The sequence below is a fragment of the Rhipicephalus sanguineus genome, chromosome 5 (assembly GCF_013339695.2).
Source record: "Rhipicephalus sanguineus isolate Rsan-2018 chromosome 5, BIME_Rsan_1.4, whole genome shotgun sequence".
Classification (NCBI taxonomy): Eukaryota; Metazoa; Arthropoda; class Arachnida; order Ixodida; family Ixodidae; genus Rhipicephalus; species Rhipicephalus sanguineus.
In genome coordinates this window covers 8,194,060-8,215,283 of record NC_051180.1, presented here as the reverse complement: position 1 = coordinate 8,215,283, position 21,224 = coordinate 8,194,060, and the positions used below count along the sequence as shown (strand labels likewise).

At 45.2% G+C, this 21,224-nt stretch overlaps 2 protein-coding genes across 2 annotated transcripts; one reads left to right on the top strand and one right to left on the bottom strand.

The window, feature by feature from the left end:
• Positions 1-9,279: 9,279 nt before the first annotated feature.
• On the bottom strand, positions 9,280-16,507 carry LOC119393174 (uncharacterized protein NKAPD1). The gene is made up of 4 exons (XM_037660008.2): positions 16,105-16,507; positions 14,948-15,129; positions 13,837-13,908; positions 9,280-9,539 (listed from the first exon to the last, which is right to left on the bottom strand). The coding sequence occupies exons 1-4, from the start codon at positions 16,168-16,170 to the stop codon at positions 9,305-9,307; spliced, it is 555 nt and encodes a 184-aa protein (XP_037515936.1). The 5' UTR covers positions 16,171-16,507; the 3' UTR covers positions 9,280-9,304.
• Positions 16,508-16,827: 320 nt separating this feature from the next.
• LOC119393173 (cell cycle checkpoint control protein RAD9A) lies at positions 16,828-18,932 on the top strand. Its single transcript, XM_037660007.2, has one exon. The coding sequence runs from the start codon at positions 16,984-16,986 to the stop codon at positions 17,950-17,952; it is 969 nt and encodes a 322-aa protein (XP_037515935.1). The 5' UTR covers positions 16,828-16,983; the 3' UTR covers positions 17,953-18,932.
• Positions 18,933-21,224: the final 2,292 nt, after the last annotated feature.

Here is a 21,224-nt window from a genome sequence, read left to right as displayed (position 1 = left end):
ATGTGTTTAGAGATAGCTTGATCTTGAGGGTGTCTGCGTATTTGGGAGTTCCAGCAAATCCTTTTGCTCATTACCTGCTGAATGGGTCACGGCTAGGCTTGTGCGAATATTCGAGCAGTTCGAATATTCGAACGAATAATACAGTATTCGAATTCGCTTCGATTCGAATTTAAATTATTGAAAATTTCGAAGTATTCGAAATGAACGAATAGGTGTACATTAGTCCGCTTATAACCCCCCTGTAGAGGTGGTTTCACTGCGGTGGAGGGGTGCTATACCGTGAATACACCTTTCCAGGAAAAATCTGCACTGTCCGTTTGTAACCTCCTGTAAAGGTGGTTTCGCTGCAGTGAAGGGGTGCTATACCGTGAATATACCTTTCCAAGGAAAATCTGTATTGCCGCGAAGCCTCACTTCACGGTTAAATGAACATATTACCCTCACATCGATTTATCACTTTTCAAGTTTAAAAACTTGTTATACCGGCTTACATGCTCCAAGTATAGTAAATTTTAAAACATAACATTTTACAGGTTATCATTTGCATTCTACTGAAAGCCAAATCCTGCTACTATTCAAAGTTGCTTCCACTTCCTTAGAACCAAAAAGAATGACATTTGGACATGCCTTGTTACAATTTAAAAAGAAAACATTGTGCAGGTTGGTTGAGTCATGACAAATATGCTCATTTTTCTTTATAAGATGTGATATATACTATTCGAATTCGATTCGAAACTGACTTTTTTACGCATGGCCACATTAGAGAGTAGCAACATCGCCATTCATCCTAGCGGGTGCAGCTCGCTGTTTGCTGTTGTCAGACTGCCCTACGGAAACGGTTTTGCTTGAGCACGTAAACTTTCTTTTGCCGATTGAAGAATGGGTCCAGAACCCCTATTAGCAATGCTCTGCAGCACCCACACAGTGCCAATCCATGACGGAGGAATGATTGACACGGCTACATCAGTGCATGGGACGCTTTCGAAACAATGCAGGCGTTCCTTAGAACACGCAATGACGATGTCACTTAATACAACTTGCTGCATTGTGAAGGAAGATCTGTGCATTTACTACATGAAAACAGTTTACAAAGCAAGCTAACTAAATTTTGGCATTAAATTTCAGTTTGGCCGATCGTTTCCCTATTTGTACTGTATTCAATGATTCCACTCCTGCCAAAGTGGGCCAAATTGGATTTACTCGCCATCCTGATAATATGGACGAAAATTGCGCCAAACTGTGCCAGAGTCTCGGGTATGGAGGCGTTTATCACCAGCAATCGCACCGCCGGCGCGTCTAAACATGTGCAGCTTGATCTTGAGGCCGCCAAAGTCACAACCACGGACCAAGAATAAATGGCTCTTGCGCGTGCGTCCCGAGTAAGCCACAATGCCATGCATGGTGGCGACGCAGCTTCTGTTGTGCAAGTCGTCTCGAAGGCAAAACGCGCTCTCCGCAGAGATTCGTGATGTTTAGGACAATCAGTAGCTATAAAGTGTGGCGACGATTCATCGGCGGTAGGCTTGTACGAATATTCGAGCACTTCGAATATTCGAACGAATATTACAGTATTCGAATTCACTTCGAAACGAATTTAAATTCTAGGGAATTTCGAAGTATTCGAAATGAACGAATAGACATATAAACCGCATGTAACCCCCTGTAAAAGTGGTTTCACTGCAGTGGAGGTGTGTTGTACGGTGAATACACATTTCCAGGAGAAATTTACACTGCCGCGAAGCCCCACTCCAAGGTTAGATGAAGATACAGTAAAACCTCGTTAATTCAAGGTGACTGGGACTGTGAAAAATCTAATTAGGCAGGTTTTCGAATTAGAGGTGATCGTTCGCTGTGCCTGCTAGTTTGCAGCCTCAAGGGTTATGTCTTCCAGCAATACCTGGTCCCAATTTTGCCGCTAAACAGGGGAAACGGCAGGTCTCGCTGCTGCCAGGGCAAGAAAAAAAAAAGGAACAGGGAAAAAAAACGGTCTCATGGTCAACTGAAATGCACGCCTGCAGAAAAGACGTGCTTCGCTGCAACACAGTGGTGACACGCGGGCAGCATGTCACCTGCTCCTCGCAGCGTCAGTGTGTCATGATGCGACCATTGGCCCATTCTTTCTGGTAAAATAAAGAGTTTAATAATGACCAGTGTGACGGAATTCGCGATGTGTTCTGGGTGGAAAAGATGATCATTGAAGTTTTCGAACTGAGTTTTCGAAGTAGGGGGCATTGCAGGCGAGTACTCCGCCAGCAGTGCAAGTGCGCAAATTGCCGGAACAACCGCCATTCGGAGGTTCGCATACATCGCGAATTTCGTCAGACTGCCCTTTATTAATTTGTCTATTTTCCCTGAAAGAATGGGTAAATCATGACGCACTGACGTTGAGAGAAGCATTCGTCATGCTGTCCGCGTGTCACTGCTTTGTTGCAGTGAAGCACATCTTCTTTTCCGCAGGGGCACATTTTAGCTGACCACGAGACTGCCTTTTGTTTAGTCTTTTTTCCTGTGCTGCAGCAGCGAGGCTGGGATGCTTCACTTTTCACTCATTAGTATCGCTACACTGCACTGCCTTGTGGCTCTTAAGGGCCAACGTTTCTGCCGATTTGCGGCTAAATCGGGATCGGGGAATGACACATGGCACCCAAAGTTTTCGAATTAACCGGGCTGGTACTGACCGCCGCTTCAAATTGTCCACTCAAATTTACATTGCAAAATACGGGGCCAAAGAAATGCTTCAAATTATGTGGGATTTCGAAATAGCAGAGTTCGAATTCATGAGGTTTTACTGTATTACCCTCACATCGATTCATCATTTTTTAAGTTTAAAAGCTTGTTATACCGGCTTATATGCTCTAAGTATAGTAAATTTTAAAATGTAACATATTTTACAGGTTATCACTTGCATTCTACCGAAAGTAAAATCCTGCTATTACTCAAAGTCGGTTCCACTTCCCTTTGAACCAAAAAGAATGACATATGCATATGCCTTGTTTCAACTTTAAAAATATTGCACTGGTTAGTTGGGTCATGACAAATATGCACATTTTTCTTTATAATATGTGATATAAACTATTCGAATTCGCTTCGACCAAATCACTATTCGCTTCGAATTCGCTTCGGACCCAAAATTTACTATTCGCACAAGCCTAATCGGCGGACATCGTCTGTTCTAGAAACACTGCTGGTAGCTCGTTTCAAGCGTCGCATAGCACGTAATTAAATCAATGTTCAATAATAACTACACACGTGCTGCTAAAACGTATCGCTTCTGTTGCTGGGCATCACGGAATGGAATTTCGGAATGCTAGGAATAGATATATGGATCAATATCGAATTATCCGTGCTTCGCATCCATGGAAGAGCGCGTGAGCGGTGGGAACACATTGACACTTTTCCTCAAATATGCTTTATCCATGGATCTTCATCTAGAAGAGCTTTTTCGCAATTCCTTCCACCAGCACACCCGGTTTGTAATCGCTCTTGCGGGAAGTGCCCCCGAGGAGGCCCTTGCGCGTTCGAGCTTGTGAGTGCTAGGGTCCCAATTGGAATTTTTTGCTCTTTTTTTTTTAAATGTCATTTCATTAATAAAAGCATGCCTCCTGGTCGGAGCCGCCGAAGTTAGCTTTAATATGCGCAACTGTCAGTAGCGGGCCTGCCGCTCACGGCCACAGCGTCGGAAGGCCCACTGTGAAGGCTAGCAGCCATAGGCGTGCGCACTGGGGGGCAGGGGGGCGGCCACCCCCCTATTCACCTAAGAGGGGGGGCGTAAAGTTAGCCCCACACATTGACATAATAGTGAGGGGGGGGCGCAATGTCAGTGCCATACATTGACATAATTGGCGGGGGGGCACTGCAACCAACCTTCGCCCCCCCCTGAAGGGGAACCCTGCGCACGCCTATGCTAGCAGCTAACTCTTTTGGATCCGACTTCGCTCAACTAAAAAAAAACGATGGTTTAATGGAATATGGCCTCTCCAGGGACTGAAGCGGTTTTCGTACTGCCAGTTATCTAAACGCGAAGTAAGCGTTGAGAAAGCACAGTAAGTTTACGAGCAGTACGTCTCTTGATGCCTCGAGATAGCGTGCGCGCCAAGGACTGCACCCTTCGAGCGACGCAGCCCCCCTCCCCTCCCCTGGCCTCCCTTCTTCTCCTTACGAAAGGCTGACGGGGCGTTTCCTCTCTGTTTGATAAACAATTGATGGCAGGCCCAGCATGCGGGGGGATGTTATCGCATCCGCCCTCCGCGCAACGGAGATGGCCGGCTAGTTTCATCTCCGCTTCAGCCGCGTTTGTTGCCATTGCTCGCGAGCTTTTACTCGTGGGTAGAACACACGATGCGTGGTGCGATGTTATCAATTTTGACTTTATACGGAAAGTGATGGCGACGGCAAAAACCTGTCGAGTATGTCCATATAATTGCTGTCGCAATAAAAAGAAAGAAAAACTGAGGAGCCATTCCACTTTGTGAGGTGGATGACCAGCGAAGCTGTTCAGCACACGGCACAGAGGTGACATGGTGGAGGCTATTTGGTATGTAAGGCCAGGCTGTTAACGGCTAGGCTGTCAACGTTCGATATGCAACATTAATGTGAAAGCCTTAGGTGCCTCATCAAACGCGAAAATTAATCAGCGGCATCAACACGAGCGATGCAAAAAAAACGCCAGGCCTGCGCGGAAAGCGCAGCACAGTCACAGCGAAAGCTGGAAGAGAGGCATTTCTAGAGCCCGTTATAAACTCTCTTGTGGCTACTTATACAAGTACATAAGCAACGCACCCACTACGCCACAAATCATAATTTTTGGGAAGTTGGGAAGCACCCACCACGACATTATTCGTTATTCTGCGGAGAAGCGAGGTACCATCTGTGAGGCATTATGTGCACTTTGTTATTGCGGTGGTTGATGACGAAGAATTATGGCTGAGCCCATTGTGATGGGTTGGAAGCTTTAAACGACCCACTAGTTACGTAATTCATATTGTGTGACGCCCGGTCGTTGTTTAACTGTCCCACCACGCTTTATAAGATATGTTAACCGGAGAAACAGAGAGCAAGAGAGAGAAGGAGTTAACTTTATTGAGAGCCTGAGGAAATGGATCATGGGAGCCTTATGGGCTTCCTTTGGCAACCATTAGAAGTGCACTTGCCAGGAACCCACTACGCTATAAATCATAATTTTTGTGAAGTAGGGAAGCAGCCCATATGCAATTTTTCGTCATTCTGCGGAGAACCATGGTACTCGCTAAACACCTTTAAGGCATTATGTGCACTTTATTGATGCTGTGTCTGATGACGATGAAGAATTATCGTAGAGGCCTTTGTAATGGGTTGGAAGCACTTAACAACCCACTCGTTGCGCAATTTGCATTGTGTGATGCCCAGTTACAGAATTCGCGTTTGTGTGACGCCTGGTTGTTATTTTATTCTTCTACCACACTACATTACATATGTTAATGTGGTTCCTACCCAACATGAAGCCTGTATAGGGTCTTTCTGCAACGCAGTTTCAAGCACTGGCATGGCCCCGGGGTAGAACACTGGGCTCCCACGCAGAGGGCCCAGGTTCGAACCTCGTTCCATCCTGGAAATTTTTTCTTATTTCGTGCGATAGCGGTTACGGACACCGGCGGCGGCGGCGGACAACTACGGCGCCAAAAACGGCGGTTGAAATGATCTCATAACAGCTTTCGCTGTAAAAATCATCACGTGATGGAGTCATCATGACGTCGTAGGTCGCCAAAACTTGTGGCGCCATCATGACGTCATCACATGACATAGTTGCATTGCAGTGCCTCCGTGATCGGTGCACCGATCACGGAGGCACTGCAAAACCAGGTGCGGTGCAGAAAGCTTGCAATGCCTCCGATCCTGGAGGTGGTGCATAACCACGTTAGGTGCAGAAACCTTTCAGAGGGGAGGCGAGGGAGGATCACTGCATCGAGTGAGAAGAGAAAAAAAAGCGAAGAAGTGTGTCCAAGTCCATTGCTTCATTAAAGAACCGCTTTTACAATACTGTATTGTTGTGCGTCTGCAGAAAGAATATTCAACACAAGTTGAGCGTTTATCACGATATTTTGTGGTTTCGGGCACAACAGCAGGGAAAAAAAATACATACGTGCTCTATTGAAGGCACTCACTGGGAAATTGCCGGCAAACTTTTCGTTGCATAGTATGACATTTTTCGGCACTTAACAGCCTTTAACTTTCACAGTGATGCATTCCTTCTCTCGTTTGTCCTCTGAGTGTAGTTTGGCGCGCAAGCGGAGCTCACCCACAGTCCAAGCGGCACTCATGAGTGAGTGCCCGCAGCAGCAATTTTTTAGATGTCGGCAATCGTACTATAGTCTAATACAATTTATGAAGACAGGAGAGGCCCTGCCCAGACGACCGAAGCGCAGCAGCCGATCGCCTCCGCGACTAAATAGTCCCGCTAGTGCACGCGCCAATGTTCTCCGAAGGCGGAGCCACCGGCCGTCCCGCTCATGACGTCAGTCCCGAGTGCGCGCCCATTCGTGCAGGCTTGTGGTCATCCGCCTTTGAGGAGGAAACGCCGCTGCCTTCTAAAGTTGTAATTGACTATAGTACTCGTTATTATAAGGCGCGTGCACGCACGAGTAATTAAGGAACAAAATGTAACGTGTCCTGTGACGGCGAGGACTGGTAGCCCCTTCTAAATCATAGTACACTTTTCCGCACAGCAAAGGTGTACTGCGGCAAAAGTGGCTTAAAAAGCATTCTGCACGTGATAGAACAAGGCCAGGAAGTTTTAGGACTGCTGTCCTTTTTTCTTTTCTTTCGCGGTGAGGTTAGGGTATGGTGAACTAGTAGTTAGGGTTATGTTCTGCGCATCTGGATTGAATTGGATGATGATTTGCAAACTACAGGTGATTAATGCATTCTCCATTTCTTGTTAAATTTAGTGGTACTGTCAAAATTTTGAGCCTGGTCGGGTATTTTGGCGCAGCATAGTTTCAACAAATTTCATGGTTTTGGCTCAGCTTGGCGCAAAAATAAGAAATTGTATCAAATTAGCACAACTGGTCCAGCTGTTGCACCCCTGGCCTGTGCATAAACAAAATAAGATGAAAAACAAGAAAATATAAAAATTTTACCCTGACCTAAAAAAGCTGTAGTTGTAAAGGCAATTTCATGGTAGAAGCCAACAGCTGTATGTCAAGTTCCGCCATTTTGCAATTCGAAACCACAATCTAATCATGAGGCACTGTAGTGAAGGACTCTAAGATTAATTGACCTATTCCCTTCTCCCCTTTTATTCCAAATTGTGACCCAAGATGGCTGAATTTTTTTATCCCAGAATTTTACACGAAGAACACTGCACACAATGTTCCGAGTGCTCACTCGAAGTCTCAACCAATATTAAAAAGGACAGCGTTACAGGAACTGGAAAAGTGAAGCTTAAGAGAGATAAATGTTGCACGAGCGAACTCTGTGTTGATATGATCATATTTTGCAAAAGCAAGGCGACAGTGCATGAAGAAAGGGTCCCCACCATGTGAGTTTTCAAAAGTTTCACACCATGTGCATACCACATCCTCGTATCAGTCTTGCTGCGTCAAAGTTAGATGCACCACTGTCGCTGTCAATTTCAGTTTCGGGCTGAGCATTGAGTGCGTCCACTACACTGGCGTATCCTTCACTCATGAAGTTGGACACACCGTCACTGAAATCGGCTTTTCTTTTTGCACAGCTGATGCAGCATACAAGCCCCCCCGGCAAATGAACACGCTCCTATGTTCACTACCATCTACCAGAAGCATGACAGCTTGTTCATAGCGGTGCAACAAAGGCAGAAGCATAGTGGGCCATCTCAGCTCAACCTTGGCCATTTCTATCAGAAATGAGTAGATTAGCCTAGCTTATCCATGACACGGAAGGGATTTGAGAGGCACATTAACCCCTTCCGCGTTTCAGACAAGCACATCACGTCCTTGCGGAACTGTCCCCAAACTGTTTTGGACAAGGATAGCTTGTGTGCTTCACATAAAAGGCTTTCTTTGTTGTCAGAATAATGAAACCTAGGAATACTGACAATTTCTAACAGCATTTGTGTTCATTTTTGTTTTTATTGTTAATTATCAGCAAGTAGCTAGCCTTTCTTCTGTAATTAAGAATAAATGTCATTCAGCTAATTTGACTGCACTGTGTATGTGCCTCAATTTTTTTTTTCAACAGTAAGAACTTACTTTTTAGAAATCTTTAATACCAACTTAAAAAAAAAATAACCACTTCAAAGAGAAAGCTTCTTAAATATCATAACAGTTAAGGGGTTAAAGAAAAATTATTTCACCTCTATTAGTAGATAGGCTTTCTTTCTGCAATGCAAAAACACCATTCATACCACAAGAACAGCCTTAGTAAGCCAAAAAATTCACGAGGACACGACACAGCCACATTGAATTTCCTATAGAGGCCACTGTGATGTCATGGATTTTGAGGGCCTCCACTACAGCATATATAATTCAGTAAAGATGGGTTACATTTTGTTGTATAGGAGCCATAGACTGAATATGGCAAATTTCAGGAACATGTATTGAGCCAACATGGTTAAAATACTGATACTTTGTTTCCCATAGTGCTGTAATTGCAGTCTTGTATCATTTAAAAAATGATACAACTATTACCTTTATTTTTCTTCGTATAGTAAACCTGTGATAGGAAAATCAATGACAAGAGAGCTCTCAAAGAGTAATTCATGACTCTAAAAGACTGGGTGCCCCATTAATGTACACTGAATGCACAGTACACTAGTTTTTTTTGCATTCTAGTTCATATGCAACGTGGCTACTACAGCAAGTTGGAACCCACAACCTACAGCCATATTAGAAGTGCAAGACTGAGCTACTGTAGTGAGTTTAAACTGTAAAGTTTGATGTATGATGCTGAAGGTAAAGCGTACTTTTATGTGAAACAGCCAACAGTTATCCACCACTTGGTAAAGGTGGAGATCACCAACTACAGTGGTGTGGTTGTCCTTCCTTCCACATGTGCAGTGATGTGCATGCACTTGACGCCATTATCAATGGAACCTTGTACCCCACAATCTTTATTTTATTGCTCTCATCCTCGGTCACAGGAACAACACAAATCATAGACTTGGAGGGCTTTCAATAGAAAGAACACAGTGGAGGAGAGAAAACTAGTGGCACTCTGGAGACTCGCGATGAGTGACGCGACCCATTGCATGCAGCTCAAGGTGAGAAAGCTGTGCTTGCTGAACCTTGCAAGCCATCACAAGCCACGTGTATAGCAGCTCTGCACAGTATCACCACGTCATGGTAGTTCAAGTCTTGCGCTCTTCCCAGACCAGCTCAGTATCACTGCTCTCTGATGAGTTAGTACTGCTGTCTGAGGAGTTGGTACTGCTGTCTGAGCTGCTGCTACTGCTGGTCGAGGAGTCCCTGCACCGGTGGCGGTGGCGTGACCGGCTGCGACGACCTTCCTGACCGGAGGACTTCTTGTGGCGCGACTTTCGGTGGCGATGATGCGGCTTTCCATTGCGGCGGTGGTTGGAGGACCTGCTCCCCAAGAAAGTTAGGCCGTCACCATCACAATGGGCCACATTGCATGAGTATGTGCTCACAGCAGGGATGGAAGCAATGATGGCAATGTCTGGTGACACCGCATGAAACTATACTGCTAATGCCTCTTGGAAATTCGCGCTTTTTATCGTACGAGGACGGACTGAGTACACAGAGCGCAGACTAACAACTGTTTTATTTCAATACATTTTCCTCACATATATACCTAAAGAAAACCATCGCAAAAACCCGAAGCAAGATAAAATATTCAAATGGGCATGCGCATGACAAGAGTTAATTTGTTCCTATGAAGTGGATTTCTTTTGAAGAAAGATTAATGGATGGTGCGCTGATACATTTGTCGGCATGTGTCTGTGTCATCATATCGGATTTGGTTATAACTCGTTCCATTTTATCGTGAACCTGCGACAAGATTGTGATTTTCTCGAAAAGCGGCTCACATTTACATTGCGAAACATGTGTTGCTAGATTTCCCTGATGCGTGATTAGTTGACAGTTATTTCGATGCTCTCTTAATCTTGTATTTAAACATCTTTCCGTCTGTCCGACATATCTCCTACCGCATGACAAGGGAATGTCGTAAACTACTTCCTTATTGCATGCCACAAACTTTCTAACGTGGTTTATACTGCAATTGTTACTCTGCCTTCTTTCCTTGCAGCCGCTGACCCTTCGACACATTCCTATTAGTTTTTCCGGAGCCGAGAAAACCAGTTCGACATTCTGTGTATTTGAATCTTTTTTAGCTTATGTGAGACTGTGTGGATATATGGCAGAACTATTGGTCTTGCTTTTTCGGTAGCGGATTCGTCACTTTTACCATTCTTTTTTCCGTTAATTGTCTTTACCAGCTTTTCAGCCACCGACACAATCACACAATCAGGAAATTCACTGCACTTCAGCCTTTCCACCTGTACGTTAACGCTCCGCGCTATTTTATGAGGACAGGATTTCTGCACACTTTAGAAAATGCTACTCCCCTTTTGATTAACTTTGAATGCACAGAACTGTATCTCATGATGGCCTTTGTTCCTTTTGTTAAGTACATCCAACATGTATGATCACAATTTAGAAAAATCTGAACGTCTAGAAACTTTAAAGAAGACGCAGTTGGCATTTCAAACGTGAATTCTAGCCCTGGAAAAACCTGTGTGAACTTATGCAAGATTTTTTCCACGTTAACAGAGTCCGCTCTTTTGTATGGTATGCAATGCAGGAAGTCATCCACGTATCTAAAGCAAGCTTTCACGTGCATCTCATTCAAAAACGGCATTAAAAGTCGGTCCCCCTTTGCATAAAAAGATTGCACAGCAAAGGAGCTAAGCATGAGCCGATACAGATTCCGTCTCGCTGCGCGTACACACCACCTTCGTATTCAACAAACAGTGATTGCAGATAGAGTTTTAGAAGTTCAATAAAATCGTGCGCATTGGTTCCACATTGCTTTTCGAAAGCCCTTTCACCAAACGACTCTATGCACTCTTCAACGGCTTGGATAGCTGCCGGTTGTGGTATATTGTAAAACATATCTTTAACTTCAATAGAAAAACACATAATTGGCTCACTTTCCTTGTTGAAGGCGATCACTTCCTCGGATCCACATAGCATGCATGGGTCTACTATTGGCAGAACAGATAGATGCGTTTTTAGGTACACAGCCACACATTGTTGCCATGTTCCTTTGTCCTCGACGATCATTCGAAAGGGGCGGTTTTCGTTATGCATCTTAATGTTGAAAAACGGGTTTAGGGTGAGTTGGTTACTTCCTTTTACCTTCGTTATTAGCTTGTTGAGGCCAAGTCTTTCACACGTTTTTACAGCCAAATTTTGCACCTGCTTTAGATTTCTTTCGTCGTAGTCAGTAGCTTCAAAGTTCTTCATAATTGCTTCTGTCGCCTTTTGTTCATATTCATCTTTCTTCATCACCACGAACCTTGCGGTCTTGTCCGTTAGCAGCAACTTCAAGTTGCCGTGTGAGACAGTTGACTGTTTCTTTAACAGCACATCCTCGATTTTTTGGTTTTGAATTCCGCATGACGCAGTCCATGCTTTCCGATTGTGGCCTCTTTTTTTCCTTCTGGAACTCGATTAGCAATCGAGTGTACGATTCCGATCAACTTTGCCGGTTTCACAGTGGGTTTTACCGCAAACTTTGGTCCCTTGTCGATCGTGCATTGCACCTTTACCGGTAGCTGGCACTCCGAAAGATTAATATGGCCTTGTCTGTCTTCGCGTTTATTCTTGGTTTTCCGAGGTAACATCGAAAAGCTGTTTTTCCAGCACTGCTCCCCAAGAGCTTTTGCCATCTGCCATATATCCACACAGTCTCACATAAGCTAAAAAAATTGCAAATGCACAGAATGTCGAACTGGTTTTCTCGGCTCTGGAAAAACTAATAGGAATGTGTCGAAGGGTTAACGGCTGCAAGGAAAGAAGGCAGAGTAACAATTGCGGTATAAACCGCGTTAGAAAGTTTGTGGCATGCAATAAGGAAGTAGTTTACGACATTCCCTTGTCATGTGGTAGGAGACACGTCAGACAGACAGAAATATGTTTAAATACAAGATTAAGAGAGCATCGAAATAACTGTCAACTAATCACGCATCCGGGAAATCTAGCAACACGTTTTGCAGTGTAAATGTGGGCCGCTTTTCGAGAAAACCACAATCTTGTCGCAGGTTCACAATAAAATGGAACAAGTTACAACCGAATCTTATATGACGACACAGGCACATGCCGACGAATGTATCAGCGCACCATCTATTAATCTTTCTTCAAAAGAAATGTACTTCATAGGAACAAATTAACTCTTCTCATGCGCATGCCCATTTGAATATTTTATCTTGCTCCGGGTTTTTGCGATGCTTTTCTTTGGGTATATATGTGAGGAAAATGTATTGAAATAAAACAGTTGTTAGTCTGCGCTCAGTGTTTTGTGTACTCAGTCCGTCCTCGTACGATAAAAATCACGAATTTCCAAGATGCAACACCAACTAGCCCCTGTAGCTGCTCTTATTGCTAACCTGCTCAGCAGGAAAAGAAACAGAATGGCCACAAATGTTGGTGCTAGCATTTATGCCTGCAGTTAAGTGGATGATAATTCTCTTACTGCATTGTCTTACCATGCCATTAGGCCTGTAACACCGGAAACGATACCGAAACGCAGGAATTTGTTTACAGCCTAAATTTTACATGGATATCACAGATGTCTTACAGAGCTTGCATGGGCCTAGTTATTTCCTTGTACATGAGGGTGAGCATAATTAATTTAAAAGAAAACAGAGGTAAATATTGTGTGTGTAAATATTGTAAAAAAATTACACCATCTCCCGCTAAAGGGGACCATGAGGCGATGCGAAGCCGGAGCACTTGCATGATCGCGTTCTGTTGGCGTTCGCTGGGCATGCTACCGACCTTGTGTCGTGGAACGCGAAGAGGAACACTACGCACGTCGTGTCTTCCCTCTAGCCTGGCCGTTAATTCTCACAGGGCGTGCGGGCAACGTCGACAGGCGCGCGAGAGAGAGGCAGCGTAGGAGAGGAGAGAGAGGGGGAGGGGACGCGCATGCGCTGGCCCTCATCGCGGCGCTGCGCAGGAGAGAATTTCGGCATGTCAAGCCCGCATTTCAGAGGAGCCAACCGAGGCAAGCGCTGGACTGAACGCACGCAGCGCTCTACTATTTGAAGGAGAGGAGAGTAGCGTATGCGCCGTGAGAGCAGAAGCGAGAACGCAGGAGAAGCACAAGCAGGTGCTGGTAGAGAAGTGGAGGGAGTAACGCGCAGCTGTTGGAGAGAGGGAAGGAGGAGAGTCGCGCATGCGTAGTGTGAGTGCGGACATCAATGCTGCGTGCGGATTACCACGCCGCCTTAATACCCCCGAGCAAGAGATACTTCGCATCTAAAACAGCGTGAAAACAGACGCGGGCACACACATAGCTAAGGACAAGAACAAGCACTTGTCCCCATCTTTCTGAGGGCCTGCACCTTGGTTCTTGCGCTGTTTTTACGATAGATTCATACCAACAGGCCTGAATTAGGGCACTCGTGTAATCTTCAATGGCACAATAACACCATCGACATGATAGGGCACAAAATCTAAAAAGTGGTTTGACAGTAATTTTCAGTACCTATACTCATTCTTCCCAGGAAATGCAGAAGCATTTTCAAAGAACGCTGAATCAGCCTAGATTGACTGGCATTTCTTATCCCCTGATAATATTGCCTGAACGCTTCCTCCCTATATGAACATTCTACAAATTTAGAGCAATGCTCACCGTCTCTGCCGCTTCTCTCTTGGGGGGCTGAACTCTTCAGGGTAGAGTTCCCGATAGCCGCTGTGGCCCCACCTGCATCACGGCAGTCCACCACAATCTGCTCAGATTGTGCACTGGCTATAGCAAGTTAACTTTTCATGCATGTACCATCAGAAGAATTAGTGAACGGGAAGGAAGACACGGACACAAGAAAGTACAGGCTACCATGGGGACTGTTTTAATATTACAATGCACATTCAAGTGTTAAAGCAACATGAACACACTGGTAAACCTTATAACAGAGCTTCTTGGAGCATCTGCATCAATAGAGAGTTGTAGATTGTCAGCAGATGTGGTGCCCTTCCTGAAGCCACCACATTAGTGGAGGGCAAGAACAGCAGCAACAATGCTGGTAAAGCCACCTTGTGCAAATGCCACATTTTACTTAACTGCCAATGAGGGTACTCACAATGTGCACTTACATTGTAATTTCCCTTTGACTCTCCGAACACAAAAACATTTCGAACACATTGTACATAGATGAAGTTTCACAAGTTGTCGCAACAAGCATTGCTACTGCTGTCCACAGTTCCCAGTATTCTCTAATGGGTAACATATTAATGGACAAGCTAAACATAGCCACACTTACACATATAAGTATGGCTATGCAAATCAAGCCCACTGAACTGCTCGAAGTGCATTACAGAAGGTTGCCTGCCCCTGCAATGCACACAACAATGCTGGCTTCCAGTTTATTTGAAGCAGAAACATCTCTCTTGCCATAACACTTGCATTATACCAGTTGAGCTGGCTTTCCAACAGTCCACACAAGTGCATGCACTCAACATCACTAGTGCAAACTGTGTTCAAAAGCAATAGAGGTGGCCACTTGCAGTGTGAAAGCTTTACTGATTTTGAACGATGAAACAGCGCGGGAACAGGATGAAGATGAGAGGACACTGCGGTCTCGTCTTCATCCTGTTCCCGCGCTGTTTCTTCCTTCAAAATCAGTATGTACCAACCAGCCCAATTCAAGACTCTAATGAAAGCTTTACCACCACTGGTAAAAAACACTACACAACACACTTGTAAAACAATGCCGGTAGGTGCACATTTCCAAAGTGGACCTGACCTTTCTTGAGAGCTACTGCTACCAGCTGCTGGCAGTGATGACTCGGGGGAGTGTCGACGCTTCGAGCCTTGCTTGAGGGACCGCTGGGAATGCTGGCGCGCACGAAGAGCCTCATCTGACACCATCATGGTGAGACCTTTCTCTAGCTCCCACTGACGCCACATCTCCTGTTCCTCTAGAACCTGCGCACCACAAAGGAATGCCCATGTAGTGCAACAAGCAGTCGTGACTCTTACGCTACATTTTTTTTCTGCTGCCACAGAATTTGTGGCCGCTCGAGCTTTGCTTGGACAAAACATTCCAGTTTATTGAAGCCATCTAAAACCTATATGGGTGCGCCACAGCACTCTTGCAAAGAGCTGCTCCTGAATGAATTCGGGGGGCTTTAGGTTCTCAGTCTTCTTATGACACATGAGCAAATTTCAGCATTGAGAAGGCCAGACAAGATGTCAAGGCTTGAAGTGATGAACAATTAGAAAAGTCGTCTTGTCCGAACATTGGCTCCAGTGACATTCCCTGTTAACCCAACGTAGACAAGTTGTCGTCGAAGCGTTGACTCTAGTGATTTTCATGCATTGAAAAGGACAAACTAAGTAAAAATGTTTCTTAACCTAGAAGCATATACAATCTGTAAACACTGTGTTGCTGAAGGCATGAGTAAACTAGGAGATCACACCTTTATGTAGGTCAATCGAGCATGCCTGAAGCTATTTGAAAGAGTACTGGGATAGTAGTCACTAAGGGCTTTAGATTTCATTTTAACGTGCTTCCGCATGTTTCGTTTCTTTATAAAAATGCGCCGTACAAATGCATCTGTAAAGTACATTTCAGTCAAATGTTTCATGCTAGTAATCAGTAAAGCATCTCTTTACAATATCACCTCTTTAAAAAACTCGCACTACATGTTGCAAATACGCACAACTGTTTCAAGGGTGTGTGACTGCAAGTTGCTGTCATGATCCACGAGATATTTCGTCAAACTACGTCTGACACTTACTGGTAAACCCGCGACCGTCAAGCTGAAGTGAATTTAGGTTACACTTGCGTTTGACGGAAATGACTGACAAGTGTGAGATCTGTCGAGCAGCCTAGCTTTCACAGACAAGCGCCGTCACGAGACACCGTTGTCTAGCGTAATGTAGCTGCTACCCGCTTACCCTGTTGTGGTGGTCGACACTACTGATGGTATTGCGCAGAAGTTCCTTCGCTGCGCGCGTAAACATTTTGACGGTGACGCCCAATTTCAAACGACGCACAGCATTCTGTTATTGCCGATAATCATGGTTCAACCATATCCTCGCTGAAGTGGGCTCGCAGGTGTTCTGTGCTAGTACAACCAGTAGGCAGTAGGCACGAAGAAGTCTTCGAACATCGGCTACTCGCAGCTGGCGCCTGTCGGCCGCTTAGCTGCGCCTTCACACCGACATATTTACGGAGCTTGCTTTAATGCAAGGTTGGCAGCCCCGCCATAAATCTCTGCTCATCCAATTTCAATTGAAGTAGCGCTTTCGTTTAAAGCCAACACGGCCGTGCCTGCATTGCCTGCATTCTGCATCTGGAACCTGTTGTTGGTTGACCTCAGAGACATGCATGAAAGTTTTGCGCTCTCGTTGCTTTTGTTTTTTGATCATTGGACGGAAATTTTAACGTTATGGCATTGTCTTCCCAAAAAATGAGTGAGGAACCACATTTGTCCGCATAAAAGGATTAGATGAAATTGATTGGAAGCATATAAATTTATTATTTAGAACACGCTCAGTGAGTATTTCTATAAGTCTTATTGCTTTTTTAATGTTTTTTATGGCGTGTATAAAAAAAGCACAGCGTACCATTTCTGCAAAATGTTGTCGTTGAGACGCTTTACCATCCAGAGGAATCCAATTCAAGTCAATCATGGCGCGGGCGGGAACTCGAAACCGCATGCGCCGTGCTTAGGACGGCTTTTTGCAAAGTACGGTGATGACACAGGATAAAAGTACGGCGATCGAGTCAAGTAGCTACGAAACAGTACAGCACCACCGTGAAGGTTTTACGCCATGAAGTACACCATTCCGGGTCCAAACGTCAAGTTATTCGGCCGCGCCGTGCAGACGTTGACGAAAATAGGCGACGAAGTGTATGTGATCGCCGACGACCGGACGCTGTCTTTGAAAGCGTTCAGTGCCTCTCGGAGCTCGTATATGTGCTTCAGTTTCGAACGTAGTTTTTTCAGCACCAGTGAGCTTGAGAGCGAAGGTTACCGAGGTAAACTGAGTGCGCGATCAAGCCTATTGGCCTTCCGGTCCGTGCAGACGCTTGACCGGACAGTCGAGGAATGCGTCGTCGAATTGACGGGCGATCAGGCATTGGTGTCGCTGCGCTTTCGGCGCGGTTTGACCAAGCGCTTCTGGCTGCCGCTGATCGAGTACGAGGAACTGCAATTCTCTTTTCGCGCCGACTCGTACGTGAGAAGCGTGTGCGGCCAAGCCAAGCTGTTGTCCGACGTGTTGGCCAACTTTGCCGTTAACGTGCCCGAGGTGACGCTGAGGCTGTCGCCCGATCGGCTGGACGTCTTCACGCACTTGGAAGGCGCCGACACGCAGCGTTCTGTTCGCACCAGCGTGAGCGTCCAAGCCGCCGAATTGGACGACTTGCAGTGTAGGGGTGACGCTGCCGAACTGACGGTCTGTCTGCGCGGTTTGCGGGCGGCGCTAGGATTCCACGAGGGCTTAACAGTGCGGCTGCAACTCGATGAACCGGGCATGCCTTTGGTGGGACGCCTGGACGGCGTGCCCGGTTTGGAGGCGACGTACGTCGCTGCCACCCTGGCAGCCGGCGGCCGGCCTTTGGCAAGCAGCGTGGCACCGCACGAGCGGAGGCCGGCGCGGCAATGTGCGGACACTACCAGCAAGCGTCACCGGGCGTTCCTGCTGGGGCTGACGCGGCCGCCACTGGACGAGTTCACGTCGCAGTTGCCGCGCGACGAGCAGGTTTTTGCTGAAGCAAGCGACGACGAAGAAGGCTAGGGCTGCGAATGTGCGAGGCTTAGTGTGAACGTTAAACTTTATGCTGCAACTCGGCTGTCAGTGCGGCTTAGTTGGTGGGAGCAAAGTACTGGCTCAGCACCTCTGAAAGGCGCCGTTCCCTTTTCGCAGTGCTTCTGTGAACTGTATGAAGCATGACACCTGCACCATATGTTAGCGCATGTGGTATGTATAACATAATCTATGTGCTGGAAGGAACAAGATTGTATTATGGTGCTGTCTGCTCATAACACTATAAATGCCATGTGTAGTGATACATCTTACATAAACTGCCGATCCTGCTGTCAGCCTGGCTTACGTCCACTGCAGGCTTCTCCCAACGATCTCCAACCCTGCGTGTGCCATTCCATTTTATGCCTCTGAATTTCTCAACTCCGTTAACCATTGGCTGACCCCTGTTCGCGTTTCCCATGTCGTGGTATCCATTCTCTGACTGACCATCTGTTGTCTCTCTTTCTCATAACGTATTAGTTCATTACTGCTTAGTGTATTAAGTAGCAGTGACGGGAACACTGCAGTGACTTCATGCAGCTGAATGCAGTTATCAGACAGAATTGCTAGCATGCATCAATCTTCATTTGGTTCATACTGGCATCAGCCAGACAGATACCGCACGAGTTCCACTTATCATTCCGAGTTGCACTGTATCCGAACAAAAATGCTCTCTTCTGCAGACTGTAGGATAAAATTGGGAGGAATAGGCCAGTGTACTTCATCAATCGTTTTGAGGGAATGTCTCAGGCACTACACTCACTTTCATGCATAGCTTGCAGTGCTGTGGAAGTTGTGCAAAAAGCTTTGTCATCGCATGCTCTGTGTGTTTTTCCCAAGAGGTGTAGACATGCTGAGGCGTCCATCTTTGAATTGAAAAGCCATGAGCTCTGCACCCTGCTTAAAAACTGTCGTAATTTCTTAATTTTCTACATAAAATTTGCCTCACACGAACTTTGTCCAATGTCTTCTAAGCATCATGTCAGGATTTGCTAAATTACACATGATATACATCGAAATAGGTGCAGCTTATTAGCCAGTCCACTCTTCAATGCGTACTAGCACGTGCCTGTAGGTGTTGGTCCTCTCTGTTTCTTTCTGTGTCCTCACAGTTTTCACGCTGTTCCGAACCCATGAAGCCTTACCAACAAGCTCAGACACATGCCCTTCTAACGTGCCTGTAGATAGCAAAAAAAGAGAAAGCTTTTGAAAGCTATACATTCAGTAACCTAGTATTACTGTCATATAGCTTTCTCTTTTCAAATTACGGGCCATACCTTTCTCTTTTCTTTATTTTTACTTCATTGCTGCAGTAATCAATGAAAAAGCCTGTCCATTATTGAAAGTGACCTCCTGTCCATTATTTAGGACCATGATCCTAAATAATGGACAAGTTAACATGACTGCTAGCAATATGTGCACTCACTTACATTATAATGTGAATACAGCCGCAGAAAAATGTTTTCCAAGCACCTATGGCATTTCATGCAGCTTATGAACCAGTGTAGCCTCAGTCTCCACTAACCAGATTACCTGATTACTATCCAGCTTTGTTCCTGCACGTTCAACAAGCAGCCTAAATTAATTTATATAACCAAACTTTGTTGATCTTACAACTTAGAATGCAAGTACTGCTTGTATTGCCTATTGATGAGGATGCACAATTTCACACATTGCCATAGGCCATAATTTTTATCTGCTCGTACTAAAAACTTTTTAATTGCCATGCAATCCAGAACAGATATTTGACTCTAAATGAGGAAGACAGCCTTAGCGTTGATGCAATGAACACTAATCTGACAAGTACCATTATGGAGTGTGCAATAGAAGTAGGAGGAACGGTCGCTAGACGAGACACTGGCAAGCTCTCCCTGGAGACGAATAATCTCATTAAAAAACATCAAAGCATGAGAGCCTCTGAACCCAGAGACAAAATAAAACTGGCAGAGCTTTCGAATTTTATCAATAGGCGTAAGGTAGCCGACATAAGAAGGTATATGAAGAGAATTAAACATGCTCTAAAGAACAGACAAACCTTAAATTAGTGAAGAGAAAACTGGGCACGGGGAAAAACCAGATGTATGCACTAAAAGACAAGGAAGGCAACGTCACTGCCAATATGGATAAGATAGTTAAAGTAGCTGAGGAGTTCTACCGAGATGCGTACAGTAGTTATGACAACCAGGATGATAATGTAGAAGTTGTGGTAGTCTAGAGGGGTCAGACATCTCACCAGAAACAACAGGGCAGGTAAAGAAAGCCTTAGATGAATGCAAAGGGGCAAAGCAGCTGGTGAGAATCAGGTGACAGCAGATCTGTTGAAAGACAGTGGATAGATTGTGCTAGAAGAACTGGTCACCCTGTATAAGTGTCTCTCGGCTGTGAGCGTACCAGTCTCTTAGAAGAATGCTAACATCACCTTAATCCATAAGAAAGGGGACGTCAAGGACTTGAAAAAATACAGTCAAATCAGCTTACTGTACGTTGCCTACATGGTATTTACAAAGGTAACAGCTAATAGAATCAGGGCCATCTTAGAATTCAGTCAACCAAAGGACCAAGCAGAATTTTGTATAGGCTACTTGACAATAGATCATATTCACACAATCAGTCAGGTGATAGAGAAATGCTCGGAATATAACCAACCCTATACGTAGCTTTCATAGATTACAAGAAAGCAGTTGATTCAGTCAAAACCTGAGAAGTCATGCAGGCACTACGGAATTGAGGTGTAGACAAGCCATATATAAAAATACTGGAAGAAACCTACAGATGCTGCACAGCCACCATAATGCTGCATAAAGAATGCGATAAAATTCCGATAAAGAAGGGTATGAGGCAGGGAGGCATGATCTCTGCAATGCTATTCACCACATGCTTACATGAGGTTTTCAGAGCCCTGGATTGGGAACAGTTAGGGATAAGAACTAATGGAGAGTTCCTTAGTAACCTGTGATTTACTGATGACATTGCCTTGCTGTGTAACTCGGGGACAAATTGCAAAACGTGATCACCAAATAGGACAAGGAAACCAGAACTGTAGGTCTGAAAATTAATATGCAGAAAGCTAAAGCAATGTTCAGCAGTCTCGGAAGAGAACACTTTGCGATAGGTATCCAGGCACTGGTAGTGGTAAAGGAATACATCTACTTGAGGCAAGTAGTGACCGCAGATCTGAACCGTGAGACTAATGTAACTAGAAGAACAAGAATGGGGTGCAGTGCTTTCGGGAGGCATTCGCAGATCATGAATGGTAGTTTACG